Source organism: Scaptodrosophila lebanonensis, unplaced genomic scaffold (assembly GCF_003285725.1).
Source record: "Scaptodrosophila lebanonensis strain 11010-0011.00,11010-0021.00 unplaced genomic scaffold, SlebRS2 tig00000001-arrow-pilon, whole genome shotgun sequence".
In the NCBI taxonomy this organism is placed as follows: domain Eukaryota; kingdom Metazoa; phylum Arthropoda; class Insecta; order Diptera; family Drosophilidae; genus Scaptodrosophila; species Scaptodrosophila lebanonensis.
In genome coordinates, this window is record NW_022060529.1 from 11,463,503 (window position 1) to 11,490,989 (window position 27,487).

Sequence of the window (27,487 nt, forward strand, 5' to 3'; positions counted from 1 at the left end):
GCAGCAGAGCAGCAGCAGAAGCATGCAATATAAACTAAATGAATAACATTGCATTTTATATAAATTTAATTTGAACCACACGCACACACACACACAGCACACACATGCTGCAAAAACTTTTACTAAATGTATTACAGTTAACTGGCATTTTTCAAACCTACAGCAGCAATGACAGCGACAAGAACAACAACAATAACAGCAACATAACAGCTGCATTTCATTTAGCGGCAACACCGCCCCCAACGGCGCGCCAGGACATCAAACCAAAATACGTTCACAGCAATAAACGTGTTGATTTATTGATTTTGCACGTCGCATAATTTACTTTGCCTGCATGACGGCGACGAACGGAAGGAGTGTAAAAAAAGGCAATAGCAATAACAACAACAGCAATGGCCACGAACGTAGAATCCTGCATTTGAGTTTTAAAAAAATCCAACTCAGGCGACTCTTAAATACCCTGTGTGAACTAACACTGACAATGTCATTAATTAGTTAAATTTTTGGATTGTACATAAATGGGTGTTACTAGAAAGGTGCTATATATTTGTAGCAGGCCGTTACTCTTATCACCGTAGAAAGTAAGGGTGTATACACTTTTGTACTTAATTTAATAAGCATTAGTGTACACACTGAGAGCATTCACGCTCTCAAAGGTACACAAGACATAATTAATAAAGAGAACATCACTTTTTGATCGTTCTTTGTGCAAGACAGTTGTGTGAAGTGCTTTGTGTAAATAAATACTTACATACATATGTACATATGTATATATTTAAAGACCTGATATTTTTATTGATATTAATATGTTTTGTATAACGATTCAAGTGATAGGTGTGAACTGCAATTCCTTCATTGCCGGGTTGTGGACTTTCATATGCGAGTATAAATAAACTAATAAAGTTAATAGAACTGATCCTTATTAAGAGTAATTAAAACAGAAATTATCTTAATAATTGTAATCACATTATATATGTATTAGCAAAGGTTTCATCCAAACATTTTGGCAACAACATTAAGGTAAGATTATGCTAATCTTGTGGACAGCTAATGGGTAGCTCCACATAAACACAATTTGGTTCTTAGTGTCGCCGGGTATTGGAGATCAGCTTGAAGAGTGCTTTAATAATCCGCCGGAAGAGAATTTTGCCTCCTCTAATTGCTTCAAGGCCAGATTGGTTAAAAGATTCAGCTCATTACACCATAACACATACATATCAGCAGACATATGTACATAAAGTGTTAAAGTGTTAAGCCCTTGTCCAAAATAATGTTGAGTTATGGTCTGATTTATTATCATGTCTCTTAAACTTATTGTTGTGGTCGGCAAAGTTATGGATATAGGTGCTTACATCAATACCAGGCCTTGAACTTGTTGAACTTTTAAAAAATAACTTGCCCAAAACTTATCTTTTAATAATAGCTAGACCCAAATTAAATATTTGTACTTAGTTTATTAAAAAGAAAAAATAATTTGTGAGCTTCTTGACACGCTGGGGCAAACCTGAAGACCGAAGAATTCCCTGACCGGAATCACAGACAAGTGCGATCAGAGTTGCGTCGGAGCTCAATATTAACACTCGGATGCAGGGTACACAAAAACAGGATTTGAGAACTCTACTGGGCGCTATGTACTGTTTACTTCGCGTTGGTTCCTTGCTTGTTGCTGTCTGCCTGATTGTCATCTTTTGCCTTGTTGTGCAGTGTTGCTACCTTTTTTGCACCTCTCTATCTGATGGCTGGTGCAATGCAAAAACAAAAACAACAACAAAAAGCGACAAAAACAACAACAACAGCAACAGCAACAACCAGCAGCAGCATCGATGCCAGCCAAGCAGAGACGCCATGTCGTGCGCCATTTTCAAGTTGTTTCTTGAAAGCGGTTTTTATATGCATGTGTGCACAGAGACGGCAACACAGACACACCCACACACACACACACATACACCTACTCACACAAGTTCATATAAACAAACATGGCAAATGCATATGCATAGTTTTGCTTGTGTGGCGTGTCGTTAAGCGTCTCACTGAAGGCGTGAGTGTGCGTCTGTGTGTGTGTGAGTGTGTGTGTGTGTGTATGTGAGTACACTTTTTAGGTGCCGACAATATGAAATGTTGCTGCGACTTCTGCAGATTTCCTGCTGGCTGCTAACGCTTATTCGTTGAGTGTATGTTTGTGAGCACACCGCGGCTCATGCGCTCAGAGAAAGTTGCAATAGAAATGTGATAAGTAATGATTTGAAATTTGCACACAATTTAACCCGCAAATGGGGAAAGACCGGGCAAAAAATTCAATTTCATTTTAAATTTTTTCCGCCACTCTTGAGCTGTCAATAATAGCTAACTAATTATTAAAAGATATTTTGTAAACAATGTATTAGCTATCCTTTAAAGCCATTATCAACAATGTATGGTGTTAATGAGGAAGTAGCACAGTATTAAGCTGCTTGTAGCTAGCAATTAAACTATATAGACCATAATTTATGTGTTTAGTAAAATCGATCTCTTCCATTTACAAATAACTCGCTTATGTCTTTGAAAGTAGCTCCAACCGTTTGCTTCAAATTGGTACACCATTTGCTAAAATAATTGTTTTTATTGTTGCTTAAATGGGCAATATTCCTAGTGGTTTAATTTATTTTATTTTTTTACCTATTTATTTATTTGTTTATTAATTCCTAGTACGACAAGAAGATTTCTTATAAATTAATTTGTATTTAAAAATAATTAAAGATATGTTAATGTTCTTTCCAGTCCACACAGATCTTGTGTGATTCGCTTTTACAAATATGATTTGATTATTTGAATATAATAAAAAAAATTACAACAAATTTTACTTTTTCAATCAAATAAACGATTATCATTGTATATTTTATAATTTTTCCAACTTATTTATAATATTTTTTCAAATTAAACAACGTCAATGTGTTCATCTCTTGTGAAGGAGTGTATAACCTCCTTTTCGGCGAGTACGGCATAGATAATAAACAGTAAGTAGAGCATAAAATTGAAAACTCCGACGGAAGGTCGTGTAACGAAATCGAACGAAAATGCCCAGATCAGCGTGGAAACAAGAGACAACATGAAAAATATGTAACTATTTTCATAAAATAGGCCGTTGGATACCGAAAACTCATGCCCCAGAAGATGTTGCGATGTCATAATTATTCCATTCGACATAATAAGCACTGTATTGTTGGGAAAGGAATAACTCTTAAGTTATAATTAAATCACTTTCATTTACTCACTGAAAAAAGGTCCGCCATAGCAAGAGGCAAAGGCCATGCGTTCGTATCCATGGTGGGCGAGCGTCATATTGGTAACCAGCATGCCCACCGAACTGCCCCAGCTATTAACTGTAATGGTAATGAAGCTCTCTGATAGTCCGACTACCATGCCGATAACGACAACAATTTCCGAAATCTCTCTGGCACAAACAAATATCAACAGCATCGAAGTAACTCCACAAACTAGAGTAAATACCTTCAAATAGAAAATATTATTGCGCCGATTGAATGTTTACTGAAAGCGCCTCTAAAACAATTTTATGTTATTATTTAATTCTAAAATATTTAATAACGTGCTCATATCTAGATTTTTGGCTTAAATTAGGAGGACAATTGATCGAATGTTTTATAGTATTAAGGACTAACTAAACACGTTTTCACTTTGAAAATTGTAAGAATTATTTACCCAACTTCCAGGGCAAATTTTTCAAAAATAATAATACATTTTTAAAGTGGTAATCAGTTTTGTGCGATACACTTACAAAGTGATATGGAGGGGGTATATCCGTGCGAGAGTGTAAGAAAACGGCGATGGCCACCGGTATTGTTACTAGCAGTACAGTAAATGATATATCGGCTCCATAGACACCTGGTGGGGGGTGCGAATTAGAGAAAGATTGATTGCAAATGGAAACATACTTAAAATTAAAGCGGGCAGCAAAGGAGTAACTACGATGTGCAAGCAATTTAGTAACTTTGACCAGCCGTGCTTTTCATGCTCCACATTCACAACGGGAATGAAAAGCTGACAAAGGAAGACGAGTGGAGCACGTATTATTAGAAAAGTGCGGATAAATTTGCCCGACCTTTCCCAATCGGTAGCTTGGATTGGCACTATGGCGGAGATAAACTCATTTAAGAGATTCAAATTTTTTGGATTTTGTTTACGGTGCCTCAATACGCGAGTCATTGCCTCATCGACGGTTTCACGCCTTTCAGCAAAATACGTAGTTTGTCGAGCAGAGCGTTGCGATCCGCTAATTCTAGAACTCCTTAGGGATTGAACACGTGGTGCATTTGATGGGCGACCCGAGCGACCGAAGCTTGCTCGAGATTTAGTTGCTAGTATCAGAATACTAGGGGGAGCATTGCCGTATTTTTTTTCCAAGAATGTATCGGTAATGTTGATAGCTAAATAAATTATATAGATTATAATAGGGCCTGTAAAACAAACAGCATTCGATGAGTAACATAATATATGGGATAAAATTGAATAATTACGCACCCACACACCAGCTTAATGTTAACGTTGAGTCTGATGCCAGAATATATTCCAAATACATTACGCCAATTATAAAGAAAAGTATATCAATCACCATGTCGTATCGTTCCATTTGAAAAGGATAAAAAATGCAAATGAGGCCACCGGAAATTAATGTTGCAAAAATCGCCGAAGATACGGTATCCATGAACAAATGATGTATGTTAGTATTGGTAAGTTGTGCGGAAAAATCGGCGGCACTATTGCCAAAGGCCAGCAGCGTGACACCAGCCAAGTGCTCGTTCATTCGCATCTTCTTCGCTATAGACTTCAATGCGGGACCAAAACTGTGCTCAATGGCATTGGCGTTAATAAACCTATGCTTATCAGAAGATAATGCCACCATTCTACTCACTAGCTATTAGCAATGACAGCAATGCATAGAAGTAAATACAAGCCCAGAATTAAGAAGCCAAAGACAGCAAAAACCTCCGTCATATGCGATTGTGCCTTCAGACCACACTCAATGAAGCTAACATAGTCGATAATGTACTTAAAGTTCTCACAGTGGGGTGTACGCATGACATATTCACAGCGATACTCAAAGGGTATCTTCATAACATTGAAGCAACTCCTCTGCGAAAATATGGTTAGTTTAACAACTGAATTGGCAATTGCACAGGATACTCACAAATTGCTCATTATTTATAAAGGATAGATCCAGCGCAGATAAGTTCGATTTGTCACACATATTGCTGGATAGTTATATATTTAGAAACTGAACTGAACTGGCTTCAGTTCGAATTAAATGACACAGGTAATGTGATTGTAGAAGCTAGAAGAAAATTGTATTTACAAATTATTTTTTAACTCTAATTTGCACAAGCATTATCTCAATGGTTGGCATATTCTTAAATGTAAAAGAAATGTAAAGAAAAAACAATTCAGTAATCTCATTACCTTTTCCTACGTCAATAAAAATCAGAGAGTTTTAAAAATGTATGTTCTTTAGTTGAATTTGACTAGAGTAAGGAAGAAATTCCCGATTAAAAAGTAAGTGTTCCTTTTTGAATTATTTCTCGATTGGATTTGCATCATTTTGTTTAACCACCAGGCTAAAATCTCTTTAAATGGACCGGCTTAAGCTTTATTTCTCCATTACAAACGTAAGCATCTAAGTTATTCTAATATACTCTTAAGCTTTCCTCAGACAGGCAGATAATTTCATCACATAATATGTAAATTTAGATTTAACTAATATTAATGTTATACTAAAATATAGTTTAACGTTAAACGAACGTTTTAGGCGTTTACTTTTTAAAGTCAACTTGTAAAATAATAGATATGCATTGGTGTGCATGTCTGGTCGGGGCTTTAGTTGTCTTTGAGAATAAAGTACATTAATGTATTTTCATTAATTTCCCCATCTATAAAGTACAATTAATTTCCATGCCATTTACTTGGTCCCTTGGCTGTACCCATGATATTACCTGGATATATATTTTTTCGTATTCAAAGTAGCACTATCTTATGATAGCTTTTCAGCAGAGCAGAACTAAAATTGACCAAATTAATTAATTAAATATGAATTGGAGTTCTGTTATTTTTTTTTTTATTCCTAATTTGTAATTTGTTAATTCAAATAATTAAAAACGTTATAAAAATAAAATTAATTGGGTTAATTTCTGGTTGCTTTTTACTCTTACCAGTAAACTTGGAATTGTCACCATTTATGTGAACATTGTTATGATTTAGTGTGCAGTCTTGTTCAAGTATATGGCATTTGATTGTATGTGTTTGTGCATGTGCCAGCATGTTAAATGAATTTGCATATTGTAGTTCATCGTTAGTTTGGCAAAAGTTGAATTTTCTATGCAAAAATGTAGTACGATGGAAAAAAGGTAAACGATTACAGGACAAAAAAAAAAAAAAATACAAGCGGCACTGCTTTGTAATTTCGTAGAGCATGATGTACCTGTGTGTCCGTATATATATATATATATATATGTGTGTGTGTGTGTGTTTGTACGTCTTGCAGCAGGCTAATGAGGCATTTGTTATGCAGCACATTTTCTGCATTGTTGCATTTCTTTGTTGGCCTTGTTTAAAGGACATTTCGTATATGACTTGCACACAGGTAGCTCCGTCAACGCTGAACTCTGACAGGTTTCGCTTGATTTATGAAGCCTTTTTGCTGGGTGGGTGTACTCGCGATTTCGTGTAGAAATCTAAGCTTTAGCTTCATTATTCTTTTCACGAACTTTAATGACACATTTCAGCAAGAACCGCAACACAAAATGGCAAATAACCGAACTTACACGCTATGTACATACATCTATAGTATGTATGTAGCTATGTAATCATTGTCAGCTGCTGGCTGGCTTGCTCGCATGCCTGTTTGTAGTTTTGTGCGAGTCTTTACATACATACATACATATATAGATATGTATGTACATATGTACATGCTACATTGTACATATGGGTATGTGGCTTTATTCTCGAGAATGTATTTGCCTGCATTTTATGTACTGACACTGGCCAGCCCTTGGCTGTGTGTGTACACGTGTGTGTGTGTGCGCCATTTTTCGTGATGGTCGCCCCAAGCTATGCCGCTGGCGCTAAAACGATGGTTAAAATACCAGGAAAGGCATATATGCACATACACATATACATGTTCTGTGTACGTTGTATTTTTGAACACTAAACGACAAAATCTTGGACTTAAACAGAACATATTCGTAGTTTGTTTATTAGTTTGTTATTATCCTTTTCAGAGAAGTACCAATATTTGTATCCACATGACTTTATCAAAACTATTCATAAGACGGGGTTTCAAAAAAAAAAAAAGGGAAAGAAGATGACTTTATAATTCTTCTTGAGTCAATTAATTACTAATGCCCTCAATACATTTACATTTTATTGTTTACATTCTGTAGAGAGTTGAAGGAATAACCATCGCTTAAAGTTAATGCCTCAATGATTTGATTTCAATTTTGTAAAAGTAACTAAAAACTTTAACATTTCACCCCAACAACAATATTTAAAATAATGAAAATAGAAAACATTACTAATTTCGATGAAACTACAGAGTATTTCTTTTATTTTTTAAGACTTTATTTTATGCAGACAAACATAAGCTGTGGACATAGGAAACATAATATGAACTAGAGCTGTAAGACTCCCTCCGACACGATCGGGGTATTTTATTTGCCACTCGGGTAACTATGTCTAGAATATAGCCAAGAGTAGTCAGAGGAGTTAATAGACTATAAACACAAGTTTTAGAAACAAAATTTTTAAACTGAATAAGCTAAACTTTTAAATTATAAACATGTATAAATAAAAGGGAGATGCTTCCTTCTGCCTGATAAACTATATTTTGGTTAAAAGGGTTGTAGTTTTCATACTCAATAACTAATACACATCACAGGACATTTTGAAAAAGCGATAGTTCGGTTAAGTTAAGTTTTGTCTCCAGTTTTTAGGGGGCTTTTAATCAACATTTTGTATTGGCCCAATGCACCATGTTGGCTAGTGTTCATACATGTGTAGGTATGTTTGTTTGCGCGAAATTTTATGATATTATTTTGGTGTAATGGCGTACCGCAGTGTAGTAGCAACAGCAGTAGCAGTAGCAGTAGCAACAATAACAACAACAGTTGCTGTAACAGCAGCCACGCGGCACTGCTTGTTTGTGTAATCTAGTGTTGAAATATGGTTTTAAGGTAGATTCAAGGCAATTTACCATATTGGCCGCAATACAATTTTCGCTCAGCAGTTGCAGTAGCACCAAAGGTCGCAATAACAACAACAGCAATTGTCGCATAAAAGCCATACATACATACATATACATACATATGGGTATATATTTAAATAGCTCACAAGAACAATAAAAACAACTGCGGCTATACTCGTAGCAGTGTAAGCGACATATGCATTTAAATTTGTAGCGGTTTATGTTTTTGTTTTTTACAAATTTATTCCAGGTTTTTTCTTTATACACGGCGAAGAAGAACAACAACAACTAAAGCAAAGACATAAGCCATGTGGCTGTAATAAACATAAGCTGAGAAATTTTCAGTGGTGTATGCGTAATATGGCATTGCGTATACGCCATGTTATGAAGGTTATAAGCAAACATACAAAGAAATGTTCAATTGATTTTTAAATGATAGTTGATAGTTGATATTTTTGATTTCAATAGCTAATTTACAGTGTAGTAAGAATAATATTCGTTTTATATGGGACTCCACGCTCCAGTTTTTGGATCGGTGTAATAATTTCAACTCGCCATACTATGATTCAGTACAGATGAATGACATGACGTGCTATAGATTGACACCTTTTTCCCACTGTCGGAAGCTGTCAACTCCTTAGAGATGTGCAGCCATCGTGAGTGTAAGGGGGGAAGGGATCACCAAACTGAAAAGGAGTTAACAATGAACAACTATTATACATACTATATATAATCTTACATAGTTCATGTTTATTTCCGCTTATTTGCTTATTAAGGCAATGATTTAGGTTTATATTTGTTACTTTAGTTAACGCTCTAATTTTTTAATTTCTTAACGCTATGCCATATATTTTCAACTAAAACGATGTTTCGGCTTACATAATACAACTATGCCAATTTTTTTATAAGTATTAAAATTAATATTATTATAAAACTAGCTTTCGCCTTAGGTATACAATCTTTGAAGGTAAAATAAATAGATTCGGAATAAATTAAATAGTGTAATGTTAGCCTGGAGATGTAATTCTCTACAACATTTCTTAAATTTAAAATTAAAATGCTGATTAGAAAATGCACGATACGTTCAAGTAATAATTTATGCATATCATATGCATAAATATAATAAAAAATAAAAATACTTTAGCAAATCCAACTCAGTTCCATTTTAAGGCGAAACAGTGCGCCATTATAATGAATTTGTATTCGAATTTATATTGTGCATTTTCTTTTATAGGTATTTTTATAATTTGAAGCATTTTAATTGAAATAAATTATAAAAGTATGTATATGTATAACAATCGTGATTTGCGTGACATCGAAATTTTAATTTGTCACGCAACCATCTGTATTGCCTTCCACTCCACGTCGGTGTGTGTGTGTGTGTGTGCTCGGCAAGCAATTCATTTGCGCGTGCCGGCATTATTGCCACCCTCAACTAGATTTTTGGTTTCCTCTCGGTGCATTTTTTCTGTTCGTTTTTGTTTTGTTTTGTTTTCTTTTCTTGTTGGCAACGGCGCACGGCAATTTGTTTGTCATTGCATTTGACTGGGGAGTGTGTGAGCTAGCGTCTGGCTCTGTTGGGTCCCTTTGTGTACGTGTGTGTGTGTGTGTGTGTGTGTGTGTGTGTGTGTGTGTGTGAGCCCCGCAGCAGTCGTCAGCGTTGCTCGTTGGCTTGCAGACAAGATTTATGCGTTTGCCAACTTGAAAGCAAGAAAACGGACAGCAATTAATTTGCATTCTGGTAATTAATTTTGTATTTTTGTTGTCGTTTTATAAATTTCTTTGTTGCTGTTGTTGTTATTCTCTCCCTTGGTCATTTTGTTTGACTTTTTCATTTGCCAAATTGCTGATTGCCTTTTAAAGTGTGCGTATGTATATGTGAGTGTGTGTGTGTGTGTGTGGCTTTAAGTGCGGAAATTTCACAATTATAGCCTTGCAGCTAATTGACAGCCACCTTGCTGATGTATCGACATGGCCCATTAATGGTGCAATATGTAAACATTTTAGCTTGAAGTGGTTGTTGTTGCAGCTTGTGTGCTACCGCTGTCTTCCAACATTTGACTAATTTCATCTACAACGCATGTTGTTGCAAACAACGAGGCCAACATCCCTTTAGTACTTACGAGGGTAAATAGGCGCTTAGAGTGCACGCTTTCCGCGGTTGCTGATCGACTTAGATTGTAGTTTATTAAGAAAGTGGCTATAAATAAGAATAATAAATATATTCTGTATCAAAAGAAGAATAAATATATTCTTTTTATTTATTTCAAACAAATAAAAGCAATTACAGAACTATATGATCTCATAAAGACTTTAATAAAGCTTAATTCCTTACAATGAGATCAAAAATATCATAGTTTTTCATAGAGACTTATATACTTGATTTAGCCTTTGAACAAAAAAAAATTGAATAAATACAAACTATAAATGAAAAACCATCGAACTAAGGTTTTTTCGGCTGAGTCGAAGCTATGGCTTACCGCGAATCATACCAGTATATAAGTCGAATAAGGTTCGTAAGATCTGATACAAATTAGGAAAAATTTCTTTCATAGTTTTGCAGTCGGTCATACGTGGCCAAATTTGTCCACCCACAAATTGTACACTTTTGTGAGGAGAAGATAATGCTAAACATCTTTTTGGTGCTAATATCTTAGCTTTTAATTCAAAAATTTTGTAAAGTCTCAGTGCAAAAGGCCCTGTAAAAAAAAGGAAAAATATACCCTTACAGTTTCCAGAAACTGAAAGTATAACACATAAATTAGTTTTGCGGATGTTCATCTCCAAAATCGTCGACAAGGTGCTGATGCTCGTTTCTACTGGGACTTACTATATCACATAGTTCTGTATGTGATTGTGTATTTTGTGTTTGGCAACTGTTGCTGCGTTTAGTTGTGCCATTATAGTTGTTGTTCTTAATGCTGCCATTTACAAATGCTACAACAGCAATTGAAATTGTCATCATTTCAACGAAAATGGTACACCAAATACAATACATGAGCACAAGTGCACTTTACACTTTTGGTCTATGCCTGGCACTTCAAACTGCCGCCCACGCCATCTCCCACAACCCCCAACAACCAACCATCCAACTATCCACTACAATGTCGCGCCTTATTATGGCGGCAGACGCGAAAACGACGACGCGACGGCGACAACAAAGACAATTGTTGCATCGTCGCTTGTTTCAAGTATTGTTGTTGCTTGTTCATTGTCACTTGTAAAGCATTGCTCTCGTGTAGTTGGTATTGCTGTTGTTGTTGGCGCTGGCACTACTACTTGCTGTGCATTTATGTGACAATATGACAGTCCAAGCGGCTTACAACAACATTAACAAACTCACTCATTCACACACACACACATACACAAACACTTGAAATAATTAGCGTTTAAACTCGAATTTAGAGAAATTGTATATTAAATTAAGTTAAAACGTTTATTGTACAATTTATTTAAAATACAGGTAAACCATTTCGAATATGCGAACAATTCTGTTTTCTTTCGAGCATTCGATTCTACAGGAAAAATGTCAGCTCGATAGACATTTGATTTAGCGATTTACTTAAAAGTAATAAATACATTTAAAAGACGTTTTATTTTTTTACACCAGGAAGGATTCTTGATATTATCCAGAAGGAAGTGTGGTAGACCATAATTTAAAGGAACTCGTATATGTTTAGTAAAACGAATCACGATTGCTGGCTGTCTTTCAATCTGTTTCAATCAGTTCTTCTTTTCAAATCGTTCAGATTTTGTATCAATCAATAGTTCCCTTTGCAGGAATATGAAAGTGTTAGAATGAATAAATTTACTATATTCTTTTGACTCTGATTTAAAAACAAATAATAGTTTTTTCCAGTGTAAGCACATTTAAATGAGCTGTCGTCTTGGTCGAGACTCTGTTTCGATCAGTTCTTCTTTTCAAATCGTTCAGATTTTTTATCAATCAATAGTTCCCTTTGCAGGAATATGAAAGTGATAGAATGAATAAATTTACTATATTCTTTTGACTCTGATTTAAAAACAAATAATAGTTTTTTCCAGTGTAAGCACATTTAAATGAGCTGTCGTCTTGGTCGAGCATTTTATAGAGCCGTTTAGCAGAAGCAGCTGCAAGCATGAACTCGTCTCGTCGATGCTGCCTGTAAGAGCACATGTGTGTAAGCTGCAGACTGAGTGTGTGTTGGTGTTGGTGTGACATTTTGGTGACCCCACTCTTGCACTTGCCATGCACTTCATTATTTTGCTCATTTCCTCGTAATGACAATATCAATTGCAAGTTTACGCCTTTGTCCCTTGCCTTTATATTGTTACACTTGGTTGCCATTTTATTTGATTTTCAATTAAGTTTAATTAATTAAGTGTAAAGGCGTTGTCACACACACGCACACACAATGGTCTGCCGACGTTTATAATGTCAATGGGCAACAAATGAAGTAAATGGTGTGTGCATGAATTGCGCGATGTTTTGTAAGAAAGCTAATTTAATGTGTTGAACGTTTACGAGCTTATACGAATATGTTAGCAAAATATTACCTTAGTACGTGTATGTGAAGGGAAACTTTTTCGTTAATTGCTGCAGCTCTGTCCAAAAATAGACAAGCAAAATTTGTGTATTGTTTTGTTATTTCAACCTCACAAACATTTCTTAGCCTACATTAGAAATATATTTAGCAATTAGAAACGTGTCAGTGTTCAAAAAGAACATACAAATACCAATATTGCTCTTTATTTAAAATTCCTTCGCAATCAGAAAATTCACAAAAAATACATATATTTATTCCCTGCATACATTTCCAGTGCTATTCCTATAATTTAAAATGGTAGTTCATTAAAAGGCAGGTATCATCGTTTGCATATTTCATTTTTAAATTTATTTTGCAACACATGAGCACCAGTCGAAATCATTTGAATGTTAGATAGTATTAACAAAACAATTGAAGCTGGTGAATTATTTATGCAATTTAAAAATCTAAGTAACTTATATTTTATGGATTACTTTTTATTTCCTTAACTTAAAATTCGTATATTGGCAATCGCTTATTGATATAGAAGTATCATTTTACCTTTTCAGATTCTCAGAATTAGTCACATCTTTACTTAATCTTTACATCTTTACTTTTGCATGGATTGGTATTTGTTTAACTTTTCCAAAAATTACAAAATTGAAAGCAGCACAAACGAATCAGAAAATAAAACTCTGTCGAATATTGTGTATTTGAGAGGCGATTTTCGTCAAAGCAAATGAGAGAGATAACAATTTCTTTGATCTATGGTAAACGATAAAGTTACGAATATCAAATTTAAGTTTAAATCGAAAATGTATGGCAGTAATAAACTTTATGGACAAATATGCCTGTCACTTCAAAAATGAAGTGCATAATTAAAAAACCATTTAAAAAGTTTGGCATTGGTTGTCCGTCAACAAAATGTTCGTTATGTATTCGGTTGTGGGTGTGCGCGTTCGTTTTATTTTACATAAGACACGACCATCTCCATTACATGGCAGTGCAAGTTAGTTTAAGTTTATTTTTAACAATTCTGTTTTTGTTTCAGCTTTCTTTTTTTTGCTTTTTTTTGTATATTTTTACTGTTGCTGTCGGACGTGGTGTGCGTTATGCATTACCCTTTTGCCTCGGTGGTAATAAATTCATTATGAAATTGTCGCTTTTTAAAAGGATAAACAAATGCTAGAGCAGGGAAGCGAATAATAAATGCAACAATAACCAGCAAGTAAGGATTTGGACAGACAAAACAAAAACATTTTTATGCGCTTGCTAACGGAAGTCAAAACTTTAGCGCAAGGGGGAAATAAGCTATAAAAATAAACAAAAAATATACGGAAAATAATGAAACAAGAAACTGTGGCAATTTTTGAAGCAATTTTTGCGAGCAAAGTGTGAGTGGAAAATAATTCCGAAAGTTTACTCTCAATTGTTGTTGCTAGATTCTAGTTTCAACTCAATGGGGAGTTTATGTTATTTATGCATAATATTTAGTCATGCATGTCGCGTCTGTAATTTATTACTTAATATCAAGCAAGATATACGATATTATGCTTTGGGTCAGTGTTCATAATTTTCAAAGCTAGATTAAGCACGCCCCGCTTGGGCTCTGACCTTAAGGAAGTCATTAATCCTTAATTATAGATTGAATTGAAAAATATCAAACATGATTAGAAAAAACTTGTGATAACTTAAGTAAGAATAATGTTTGGGTTTTTATCACTTTTTACACATGTTTTAAAAACTAGTTTCGAAGTTTTCTAATCATAATACGCTGCATAGAATTCTTGGAAGTAATATATATACTAGCGCCTAACACATTTCATATGTCAAATGGGAATTTATCTAATAATTATATTATTGCTGTTTAATTAAGATGACCCGAATATATTTGCATTACCAGGAAATTAAATAATATTAAATATACACAGTGTAGAAGTTGAAACTATCAACGAGACGAGAAAATAGTTCAACTTATATTTTATATCAAAAACTTGTGACTTGTGAATGACTAAAGCATATTCAAGTAGTTGTGTGTTGAAGGAAATTATTGTTACCACCCTAATAGAAATATTATATGGAAAAAGGTATAGCTTTAAATATCAGTGGATAGCATATAGGATTTGAAAAATGTAAGTCGTTGAGATAACATAAAACCATAATTGGATATTTAAAAGCGCTGATATTGGAGAAACGCTGCTGGATAGATTTATCTTAATCCACCAAAGGGCTGCTCAGAGTTAATCCTGCCTTACCAGATTATAGATATAATTTTAATTGTATTTCAAAGGACGCACATTTTTTGTAGCAGCGTCTTATGACAGATCTCTTTGGCTAAGTTCAATTCGTTTCGAATGCTCGAGCGAAATCCACTTGAGGTCTCATTATCATTTATGGCACGCCTCGCTTTAATCTCCACCATACACTCCCAGCTTCTTTCTTGTTGTTGCCACCAGCAATAGGTAAATTTGTCTTTGACTAACCGGCATAAACTCTACACGTATGGCTTAACATGTTCGTATGCCTTTTAAGCTTCGTTTTCAGAGCACTGGCAGGCAAATGGGTGTAAAAAATGTAAAAAGGAAAAATAAGAAAACACATGAGCATGAATTGCTGTGTGAAAGACAAAAGCTGAAAAAAGTATTTTGCATATGCTTAAAATATAATCACATATATTAAGCCAAAGCATAGAAAAGGATTTGCAGTTGACGCAACTGCCTCTACACATGTTGTTGTTGTCGTTGCTGCTGCTGTTTTCTTCCTCATATTCTTGTGCGTAGTGTTCACGACATGTTGTGAAATTAATCCGGTTTGGAAAGCTTTTGAATGCCCTGCAAATTGAAGATAAAAGAGGGGGTTTTGAACGCAGTTTAATCAAAAGTCAAATGGTTATTCCTATAGATTGTATAACTAACTGGCTTAAAGGCCCAATTAGTGGCTTGTTATAGTCAACCAACTTGCTCTTAAGTGTACAAGTACAAGTGAAGCTAAAATTCATGTGAGCGCATAAAATGTTGAGTTGCTGTCAACTCCTTTTGTTGTGTTTTATTTTATATTTTTTATTTTTGTGTCTTTGTCTGTTTGCTGCCTTGCACAGTGAGTACAACTAAGTACATTTTTCGTTTTTTCTTTGCGCATTTCGTACAACTAGACGTATACTTTACTTTTGTTTGTGGCAGCCGCAATGGGAGCAATGGCAGCGAGTGCGACGGCAGCGCACGATTCGTTTATAGAAAATATGCCAACGGCTCTATTACGACTTCTTCAAAATTTACAGTCTGTTGCCTGCCAGAACTCAATGCTTATACATACATACGAGTATGTGTGTGTGTGTGTGTGTGTGTGTGTGAGAGTGTGTGTTGAAATGGAGTAAAGCGTGAGGCGTTTTTTTTTGTATCTGGCACACACTTTTTGTTTTGTGGCAAAATGAAAAACTCGAGCCAAGTTTTGCACTGCAATTATGATTACTCCATGGTGCGCGCTTCTCAGGCTCTCCATGCGACGCCCCGCCATCTCCACCCCCCTCCCAGTTTTCCACTCACACCCTTGTCACCCGTTCTTTCACGCTGGCCGTTTACATGCCTTCCACGCTCATTTAATGTATTTCGCAAGTTTTTGCTTTTTGTCTTGCGGCTGTATTTTTTTTATATTTCGTTATAGCTGCCACCACTGCTGCCGCCGCTGCCGCTGCCGCCTCTGTTGCCGCGTTTTGCGCTTTTGTTTTTAGCCGGAAGTCACTCAAGTGTTAATAATTTCATTATTTCCGTTACGCTGCACACACACATACTCATAGATATGTGTGTATGGTCGTTATATACACACATATGATGCACATACGTTACAACTGGCTGACTGGCAGGCTTTGCTCTTCTGACTTCGGACGTTGGCTGGCACGGCTCATTTTCGTTGATGTTCCTGTTGTTGCTATCTCTTTATACTAGAAGAAAAAAAAAAAACAAACTTGCTGCATGTGTAATTTTGCGCTTTTTCGTTGGATGTCCCGCACTTTTTTCTGCCTTTCGCTTTTTGTCTTTTTTGATGGCAAAAAATGTAATTACATACACCAAAAGTAGCAGCGGGTGGCCACATCTGTGCCTGTCTATTGCTATGTGTGTGTGGGTGTGGGCTCATGTTCTAAGCACTCATAGAAGCCAGTGCAAAAGGAATGTGTGCTTCACATCAAAGGATATAATTTAGAGGGTCTTAAATAAATTAATACGTTACCCGGTTTAAATTTGAAACTTTTTTAATCTACTTTAGTTTGTACCAGCCCGTTGCCTAAATAGGCGTAAGCGTGGCATTGTATGTACTCGTACGTGTGTATGTATGTGTTGCTCGTAGATAAGAAGTAACCTTTTCGCTTCCGGCAAAACTACTTAAACAGCTCAGTATCTGCGTATCTGCAGTAAAGAATAAAGTCCTCTAATTGCTTGTTGCTTTGGACACTCAAGCATGGAAATAGGAGCTCGGCAGGCGTCTTCTCAAACACCCAGTCACAACGCAGCCATAGTATTCCTTCGCCATAGCTATCAACTAATTATCATTATTCAATTAATGCAATACTACTTGTCACAGAAAATAGTCGAACAGAAAATATATATGGAGTTATTATTTTTACTAAAGCTACTTTACAGCTTCAGTGTATAATAAAAAACTTGGACTAATAACTAGACACATTTTATTATTTTCCTTTTCTCTTGTAATATATGTTTGGTCGTTAAATTGTTAATGTTAATGTTTGTTGGTTAATAAAGACAATTTATTTATGATGACCCGTCAATAAATAAACTTAATAATCTTTCTTGATATTAAAACGAGTTCCTTTAATTATTTACTTCGCTATAATTTAAGGAAATGACGCCTTTTTTTAATGGTAAAAACTATATTCTATGCCGGTACATATACTTGTATTTCTTTAAAAAAATGACTCGTACTTGTGCAATGCATCAAATGTTGTTTAAGCCTAGAACAAACGTTTTTTAATATATATTTTTTAGAGTACATTACAATCGATTTACGGCTTATTATAATAAAAACTGATTTTCTTTTTAACTATCGATTAAAATCATAAACAAACATTTTTTTATAGTATTGTTTTTCAATAGTGTTTGTTGACAATGTGCAGACAATTTTTTTTCCATTTCGTCGAATTAATATCATTTTTAATCTTATATTTTTTTGGAAGCCGCAGTTAAGGTTGGTTACTGTAGTATTGGTATCCTGTTGGCTGGAAAAAATTTATTTGTGAACGTTGCAGTATGTTGGAATATTTAACGATCGAGCTGTAATTTCGCAGCAACTTTTATGAGTTCATTATTCCCATTAATTCTAAATACTTTTGTTCATTTGTATCGAACATGTTTTTTGAACTAAATGCTCTCCATACCGCCACTATTGCTGCACTTGCGGCAGTTCTGCCTTTTCAATTTTAATGTATGGTGGCCATGATGACCCAATTTTTAATTATTATGCCAAAAAGCAATAGCCGTGATTTGGCCTACTTTGTCACATAATTTAGGTCAAAGTAGAGCTCTAATAACGCCTACTACTAAATACATACGAGTATATGGCAAAAACTGTGCCAGCAGATTTGATTCGTGAATGTGCGTAAAAGAAAGATCTCTGTTTTGTCATTTGTAATTTAAATACAATTCATAAGATTATCATCAATATATTTATGTTACAACAATCTATATAATCTAGCACAGTTTTTTTAAAGCACATACTTACCTTACAAGCGCATATATATATAACTAAATACATATGTATATACTTATAAGCATTCATTGCATGGGCAATCATGCGTTTGGAACGGGTCATTGTGAAAAATTGTGGTTCATTCAGGCAGTGAGCTCTAAGCTCGAGCATGGCGCCCTTGATGTGCTCACAGTGTGCAACATGGTCTGGTCGCGTCTGGTGTGGATGGTTCTGGTCTGCTCCGGTCTGGTGTGGTGTTGTGTGGTCAAGCAAACGAAGCAATCAAAATAATGGCGGCAAATGCATGCATACAATGAAAATAATTGCCGGTAATCCTTGGTTACTAATTTGTGCGCTTCGGCGTTGGTTCATTGCTGGTGATGTAACATTGTAGTTACATACATATAGTATAGTATAGTATAGTTGTTGTTGTTGTTGTTGTTGCTACTGTTGTACAAGCTGCTGAAGCATTTTAGCCATCCACAGTGGCACTTTTCATTATTTATGAAAGCTTATTTGGCATGAAAACAGGGAGAGTGGCAGATTCACAAACACATATTCCTATACGAAGGGATATACAACAAGGCACATGTTGTAACCGCAAAGCCACAACGACCACGCGCGCTTACACACACACACTCACACACACACAGAAACACACCCACATACATACATTTGTATGTGTTCATTTATATTAAACTTGTATGTTAGTTTATATTTATGATGGCAGCGCGTTGTTTTTGTTGGTATTCGGATATTTGGTGCGCGTTTGTGTGGCTTTTGTGTTCATGTATGCATGGCATTGTATGTGTGAGTGTGTGTGTGTGCGTTATTAAACTAGTATTTGTTTTATAGCCTGTAATTTGGGCGCCATACATTATGCGCCGCATTCAAAGTCGCCGCATACTATCGCGTTCACACTTCTTCCTATTCACTACAAATGCATTTGGATTTTGATTTGCGTTTTGCTTTCGCATATTAAATAACAAATTTCATTTCCGTTTTAATTGCACAGCGACTGGCTCGTTGCATTATTAAGTTGCCTAATTTGATCGATGTTTGCATAATTACTTTCAAACACACATACACATATGTACATACTATATATAGAAATAATTGAATTTGTCTGGGCTTAATATAAAGAAGAGTAGCAATTTCAACAATAATGCCAATAGTAAATATCCACTTTCTCTTAAGCAATTACAATAACCAATATGAGATTTTAAATGTGTGGGTCGACTTTGGTCAACTCTCTCTTAAAAAAGGCATTTGCAGTAGAGCCTATTTACTTGTATTCATTTTTCAGTCAACAATATGAAGCTATACAAGTTACAAAAACTAAGTGTCCTTAAAAATGCACAACAATTACTAAAATTGTAAACCATTATACAATTTTTGGAATACAATAATCATAAATTTGAAAGAACATCATAGAATTGTTGGCATACAAAAACCTATAATTGAAACACAAAAAAGAATCAATTAGAAACACTGATAAAAAATTGCAAATTCGATCTGCAAAAACTAATAGTGAATGTCCAAAATGAAGACAATTTAAAATAAGAATCGCCAAGGTTTAGATGTATGTATGTAAAAGTTAAATATAAATTCATCGATTTTTCATACATATTTGCAAAGTTAACAAAATTTATACTTTAACTTTTTTCATTTCGATACAGATTTCTCTTACAAGATATGAAAGCTTCAAAAAATAAATGAACAAAAATGTTAATTAATGCCTCCGACAAGTTGGCCAGCTATATCCCGATTCACAGTCAAATTTAGTCATAGTCGTTCTAGATCTAACAAACTAAACAATAGTAAATGTAGGGGAGAAAATTACATTTTAATTAAGAACTTATTATATCAGAAACAAAAAGAAGAAAAGAAAAATGTACAACCCGATGGGTGATTGATTAACTGCCATTACATAAATTTACTGTTCAAATACAAATTACAACTTACTTTGACATATTTCGTAGATTTTGGTAATTTTCTGAACTAATCTTGACGGACTGTCATTTAGGTTAGTAATGTTGAAAGGACCGATGCTTGGACTATAACAATAATGGAAGACGAAGCAATCGCTTGAGTCAAAATCAAAATTTTAATGTTTATTAACATCACTACGCAAACACTACACAAGTAAGGTAAGTATTTGACCCAATCAGCTACAGCAACTCAACGAAGTATACTTAACTTAGCATTATTACCTTGCCAATCCGGAAACAGCTGAAAAGGAATTGCAAAGGAAGAAATTAACAGCGGAAGGCGGCGATGACATGGTGTCGGGATAATAAAAATAATTATAATTTTCTCCAAGCCGCAAAATCTGTTGATAATAGCATAGTTAATGAATTAACTGGCAATTCAATGCTCTTATATTCAAATGTAGTTATGTATATGTATATATTTGCACAATTTCTGTGATTTCTTAGAATTTTTTCTTACTATAAAAAAGTGCTTGCCAAATTTAAAAATGCAGGATTCGTATAATTTTTAAGGGTTATGCATAAAGTATTGCACTCATTTTTTTGCACTGTATTTAAAAATGCATCCACAACTTTTTTGCCTTTTGTTTTTTCCTTAATTATTTTTATATATACATTTTAAATTCATTTATCTATATGTAATAGTGTTCTTTAATTTTTTGTTATTTTTTTCTTATTATTATCTTACATAATTCCCTTGTTCGTTCGTCTGTATTTCCATATGAGCAGTGGGAACTTTTAAAGCACAACAACTAGGAACCCAAAACATGGCATGTAGACCTTTCTCATCCCTACAAATCGGTTCACTGATATGTACATATAGTATATCATACAAGTATACATAGATCCCTTAGAAATTAAATTTGAAATTTGTTTTAGCTGTTCTCCTCGTTTCGTTAATGATTTTGTTTTTTATTATGTGGCCCAAAAATCTGCTTTCGAAAAAAGTTGCCAGTTGATGTCGGTTGTGGGAAAACTCTACTGATTTGCTACTAATATAGTGCACTTAGCCACATTCATGAAAAGCTGTAGCTAAAAAGTTTAAAGTGGAGACTTCAATTTCGAGCAAAAGGAAATTAATTAAATTCCCCCTAGGGCGACATTAAAATTGCGTGCCAGCAGTTTTGGCCTTCTACCGTGTGCCGAGTTAATTACAAAATATGTATCTTTATACACTCAGATACAAGTACACAGACAGGCACAAGCAATCGCACAAACAAGCTGCAAAAGAGCTGAAAATGAAAACAGTTGGCCGACCGGCAACAGCAACAATAACAACAAGTTGACAACCGCAACGGCTACAAGCGACTAATTTTGAATGCAACCGAAAAAGCGGCAACAACGAAATAAGAGAAGTGGCTTACAATTTCAAAAAATTAAATCAGAGTTGCGGTTCAGCGCAAAACATGGAAGCAGCCACATACACCCACAGATGACACACACAGACACTCACACACACTCATACCTACATACGCACATGCACACAAATATTTGCATGCGGCAAATGCATGAGCACCAAATACGTTTATAAACACCCGATATACAAAACGCAATGGAGGCAACAACAGCATGAGGAGATAACGAAAAGTTGTTTAGCAACCGTTTTGGGTTGATGTTGTTGTTTGCGCATTTTTTGTTGTTCCTTTTTTATATTTTGTACCGTTGCACTTGCTAACGACTTTCCTCGCACACACATACACATATAGACGTAGGACTGCTAGCAGCGACAGACTGCCTGCCTGCCATTGAATTGGGATGCTGGAACCCATACATACATGCATTAAAAAAATGTACGTCCAACATTTTTGGGCAACATATATAGTATGTGTGTGTGTGTATTTTGCTCGTTGTGCCTTTTTTCTGGTTGTACTCTTCATTTTCGTTTTTGTGTTGGAGGTGTCATTATTTTGCTGCAGGCTAGTGACAATATTTAACACACGTCAGCCTCGTGCTGTTCATTTTAAAAATTAAACATTCCACTAGGCTAGAATCGCATTGGCAAATAAAACTAGTGTGCCAAATAGACCTTTAACATACTGCAAATAAAACGAGATACAAATACAGCCCATTTATATATGGTATGTTAAAAGTATGTCTATGGGAAGGGACTAGACAGTTAACGTAAAGTAAATAATCCGCTAAGTTGTAAAATTTGTGAGTCGGGTTTTAAAGTTTGAGCTTTAAACTTAAGACATAAAAAGTGTTTTAAAACCGTCTTCAAATGTTGGTTCTTAATGTCTTGAATTCGAAGCCGATTAAGAAACATAATATAATAAGTAAAAACTTGCAAAATAGGGTAAACAAACATTTGAAAAAGATAAAAATATATTATTTAGTGTATCTCCCTTAATGAGACTCTAGACTTCTCCAAAATTTAATGCTTTTGGACAATCCCCTGGTCGATAGAATTTGCTGTTCCCCTAGCTCAAGTACTGCGCTGGCAGATCATTTCTCCCGAGGCTTCAGTGCGTTTCTTTTTGGGAGTCTGCAGCGGACTTAGACTGTGCTCTTTAAAAATTAAAATAAATAAAACAAGTTTCTTTAAGTGAATATTCAATATTGCATATCCTGAAAAGTCCCGTCTTTTGAACAGTATTTAAAAATACTTGTAAAATTGAAATGGTGATTAGTTCCAGGAAATTTCAAATGAGCCAGACAGACTTTTTATCTTATACTTATTATGAATTCCTTTTTCAGCGTTGCCGAGCTATGAGGACAAATTAAGATAGATACATATATTAAGTTCATAGCTCAAGAGCTAAATTCTTTTGACATCATTTTGCTGCATTTTGTGCCACATTGCTCCCATTTCTCTCAAGCGAAAAACCTCATTTCAGTTTCAGTACTCTTGGAAATGTCTTCGTTTACTGCTGTCCCAATGCACAAAATGCCGAATACATAATTTTGAAAATATATAACATAAATTTGAGGCGCCCACATCCCCCTGCTTGGCCACAGATTCAATGGTTGCGGGAGGCGAGCTTTCACTTTTCGCGTTTAAATTAATCCTCCGAGAGTGTTGCCCGCTTCGTTTTGCTTCGCAAATTATCGTTCCCAAGTTGTGTAGACAAATGTGCCAAGAGTCTGCGAACTACAATATACTTGGTATGAATATTGTGTTGCGAGCATATTCTTTCTTCACTTCTTGCATTTCTTGCAACTCGATATTGTCCTCCTCCTTCACTCTTTGCTTTCTTCCTACTGTGTGTACGATGTGAAAGCGGGTTCGTTATTGCTGCTGCAGGCGCATTTCTAATTAAGCAACGTTGACAAAAGTGCTCAGCAAATGCGTCTCCATTGTGTGATTAGCGTATAACTACAATATATATTCTCTACATCCAGCTATGTTGTTGCTGTATCTAATACTGTTGTTACTGCTATACTGCTATACGACTATATATACATATATACACACCAATAAAAGTTAATTACACGCTCGCAATTTACTAATGTAAATTAATTAGTAGTTGTAACCCCAATTGGTGACTGTGGTGATTAGTTCATTAAACTGAAAGTTTTGCTGGCGTGCAAAGTTGCGCAACAACAAAAAGTTTCGATGTCATTTCGGTGGAGCTGATCAAAACCAAACAGTAAAAAAGCAGCTCATTAGCGCTTTTGCCAACAACTCTTAACTAAATCAAACTAATTTTTATATCAAGCATGCCACACCACGTTGTAACGACGCTGGCAGTGAATATCGTATTTTTTTTTTATTGCACTACCTTGGTCAAGCAGTGCTTCGGCTGCTTATGTACACACACTGCTTGTGTAGTTACGATTTGAATTAGCGTTATGTTTTAGCGTCAACTGCCTACGATCACATTTTTTTTTTGGCCTTAGTTAACAAGATAAACAAATTTTCTCAATTGTTTTTACTTATTTTAAAGGGAGTTAATTTTCTGCAACCGCACGGCTATCGGCCACCTATTGTTTATTTTCATTGTTGCACAGTGGCAATATTTGCGAGTTGTCAGTGGCCCTTTCTTTAACCTTGACCTGTCGAAAGGAAATTGTCAAAAGAGGTGTGAAGCAATTTCCGTAAAAGAAAGTTTTCTTGCTTGGCCTTAGCATCCGGATCTTTCTTTTTACTTCGAGATCGCCTAGAGGAAGGTTGTGCATTATCCACGCTAACGGGGTTATCAACTTTTTGGTTATACAGATTATATTTGTACCTATAACCTACAACCTAATACAGCAACGATAGTATTAACAGCGAATAAAAAAGTATATAAATTGGCGAAAACTAAATTGGAGGATTCTATTGTCGAAAGGATTTTTCTGCATGGTGCCACTTCCGGACATCGGGTAAATTTTATTTTTCTCGTTTCTTCGCATTTGGAATGCAAATTCTAATTCACATTTTTTTCGATTTACATTGTTTTCGTGCAGAATTGGCACTTAATAATTAGTCCAATCCAATAGGGCATTAACCTTTGCCTGTCGCTTTGATGCGCGCATGCTAATGCAGCGACTAGGCTAAGGGAGGGGTACGCCAGACGAAGGCGTGCCAGAGGTAAGATCGGCTTTCCGATCAGGCCACTGGAACGGCGAGAAGAACCGTCTCTGCAGTTTCGTGGGTCATATCGTCTATGACGGACGTCGCCTAATAACGGAGTGCGAGTGATTTTTTTGTGTTGTCTTCGGTGAAACCTGTGCCTGGGCAATTGGCAAAGCCCCGTTGTGTTGGTTGGAGGCCCGTGGGAAAGAAAAAGGCATAAATTAGCCTACCCCAACCTTTAAAGGCAACATTATATATATATCCACATATATATTTATATATGTGTCCAGCGCAAAAATGAACTTCTCTAGTGCGCTTATTATTCTTTAATTTTTTTTTCCCCTGTGTTAAATCCAAATTTAAATGTACATATGTGTAACCACGCGAGCAAAGCAACTCGGCATGGCGTGATGAAGTGGGAAAGAATATACCTAAGTGAAAACAAAAAAAAATAATACACAAAGCAAAATTCGTTAGCTACAAATGTGTATGTGCATGGCGACAATTTTTTTTCTGGTTTGTTTAAAAAAAAACACGTTAAAGCCCACCCAGTAAATATCGAACATAAACTTTAGTACAAAAAAATTATGCATGCAAGCAGCGGTGAGCCCACACAGCGCGTCCCCCCCGAAAGATCTTTCGACGTTGGACAAAAACTGTAAGTACAGCCGTTTTAATTTTTATTTTTCATACTTACTTGCGTGCATGCGTACGGAAGTGATCAGCTGTTCAATTGGAACACAGGCTTGCCTGCTAGGCATAAAAACAAACTTAACGCCTTTATGCCAAGTCTTGGCTTTTGTTTCATAATTCTCCTATTATCGGCACGCACATAAACATCCCAAAAGGGGAAAATGCATGAATTTATATAATTCAAATATTTGTTTATATTTTCTTACCCTAATTTCTTTAATATTTGAATATAAATAACCATTTCTTCCAGCCACGCCAATTGCTCTACTCACTTTGCTATACCTACTTATATATATATTTTTTTACTACTAGATATTTAATTAGAAATGTTCATAGGCTTGATTTCGTCGTAAAGGTTAAGGCGAAAGACTTGAAAACTAGTTTTAACTTGCCGTTGGATAAAGTTAGGTTATATATGGAACTTCGAAAAGACAAGGTGTTCAATGAATTTAGTTTTTAATAAAAACATTATAATGATTGCTTAAATTTTCCGGTCTTATGATTTCCGCTAGCCGCAGCATGTAGAGGTTTGAAGGGGTCATTCGCATAATTGTTTTAGGATATGAATGACCAAGGATGGGTGGGCCAATACTTCCTCAACGTCAACAGAGGAATACCAAAGGTGTGTCCACTTGTGTCCTGTGATCTGCAAACCCAGCTTTCTTCTTTTTGTCCTATTTGTGTCAACTTACCGATTTTTATGGCTTTTCCGATAGCACGCTTTGTTTTTAAATAATAAGCTAATTAAAAGGCCGTAAGATATGAGAGTCATCGAACACCACCCATTAGCCGACGAGCCCGAGCCGGAACATACTAGCGTGCGCTCTCAATCTTACACCCACCACCTCGCCTACACTAATGGGCTATTGTCTATACCCGTTACAGTTATAATTTCATTTATTATTTTGGCGCCCAACGTGTGGAGCCCAACTTTTAGTTGTCAATTTTATTTCGTATTTTTGGCTTTCAAATGTTAGGCTTCACAAGAACATAAATATGACTGATACACTTTTTATTCTTTTCTGCAGTAAAATCTTTAGTCTTTTCCAACAATAGCTTCTCGTACGTTAGTCGCAATTAAATTTCTTTTTCCCTTTTGTAGTTTAGCTACATTTTTGTTTATCGTTATCGCTATGTTTTCTTTTAATTGCAACTATCGTAAGGAAAAATAAATCTCTTTTAACGTCATTTAGGTATATTTAGCAGTTAGACGCATTGGACTGCAGGGGATTGGTTCTCTACAGAGGGTACGCCTGACCACGGCTACTGTTTAAATTGCAATGACACTGTATATCTATAACCATTTCTTCTGTCCTTTCTTGTGTACCGCTTTGGTGACTGTCAGACGCATAGGAATACTGGTGAATAGTTTCTTTGAAATGTCAGCAGGCCACGGCTGATAGGAATTAAAGCGATACCAATTCCTTTTTCTATTTTTATTATATGAGTTTCTGCAATTAGACGCATAGGAATTCAGTACGATCGGCTTTAAGAGCTGACTACTGACCACGGATAATGTAGGCATTCAAATAGTAAAAAAGTTCAATATCATTGGTTTCTAAAGACTTTTTGTTTGCGTTATGGGGTGCTTAGGAATACAGGCTGGGTTAATTTTCTGTAATTGCCGCCTGGCCACGGCTCATAATGAAGACAAGGTCACGTAGGTTTGGCATCAGAATAACACCGTCATACCGGCCAAGCGTTGGCTTGCGTTGAGTTTGGCGTTGTTGTTCTTACGACAAACACCAGTGTTCTTTCCTCTTACCCCGCTTTGGGAAGCAGACACATACGTACACAGGCTGATAAACACTGATAAGAATCTCTACATATGCTGTTGGTTAAGCGTGAAATCATAGACTTTTGGTTTTTGATCGTT

General features: G+C 35.5%; 1 protein-coding gene and 2 long non-coding RNA genes across 3 annotated transcripts; 2 read left to right on the forward strand and 1 right to left on the reverse strand.

Annotated features, from left to right (window-relative positions):
- Positions 1 to 2,853: 2,853 nt before the first annotated feature.
- Positions 2,854 to 5,093, reverse strand: LOC115634165 (mitochondrial sodium/calcium exchanger protein-like). The gene is made up of 6 exons (XM_030531746.1): positions 4,907 to 5,093; positions 4,516 to 4,838; positions 3,930 to 4,451; positions 3,773 to 3,879; positions 3,252 to 3,486; positions 2,854 to 3,191 (listed from the first exon to the last, which is right to left on the reverse strand). Exons 1-6 carry the CDS (start codon positions 5,071 to 5,073, stop codon positions 2,914 to 2,916), a joined length of 1,632 nt encoding a protein of 543 aa, XP_030387606.1. The 5' UTR covers positions 5,074 to 5,093; the 3' UTR covers positions 2,854 to 2,913.
- A 523-nt stretch (positions 5,094 to 5,616) lies between these two features.
- On the forward strand, positions 5,617 to 20,818 carry LOC115634587. Its single transcript, XR_003996447.1, has 3 exons — positions 5,617 to 5,657; positions 20,456 to 20,579; positions 20,634 to 20,818. It is a non-coding gene; the product is annotated as an uncharacterized LOC115634587 (long non-coding RNA).
- Positions 20,819 to 24,418: 3,600 nt separating this feature from the next.
- On the forward strand, positions 24,419 to 26,484 carry LOC115633749. Its single transcript, XR_003996389.1, has 3 exons — positions 24,419 to 24,725; positions 24,810 to 26,233; positions 26,328 to 26,484. It is a non-coding gene; the product is annotated as an uncharacterized LOC115633749 (long non-coding RNA).
- Positions 26,485 to 27,487: the final 1,003 nt, after the last annotated feature.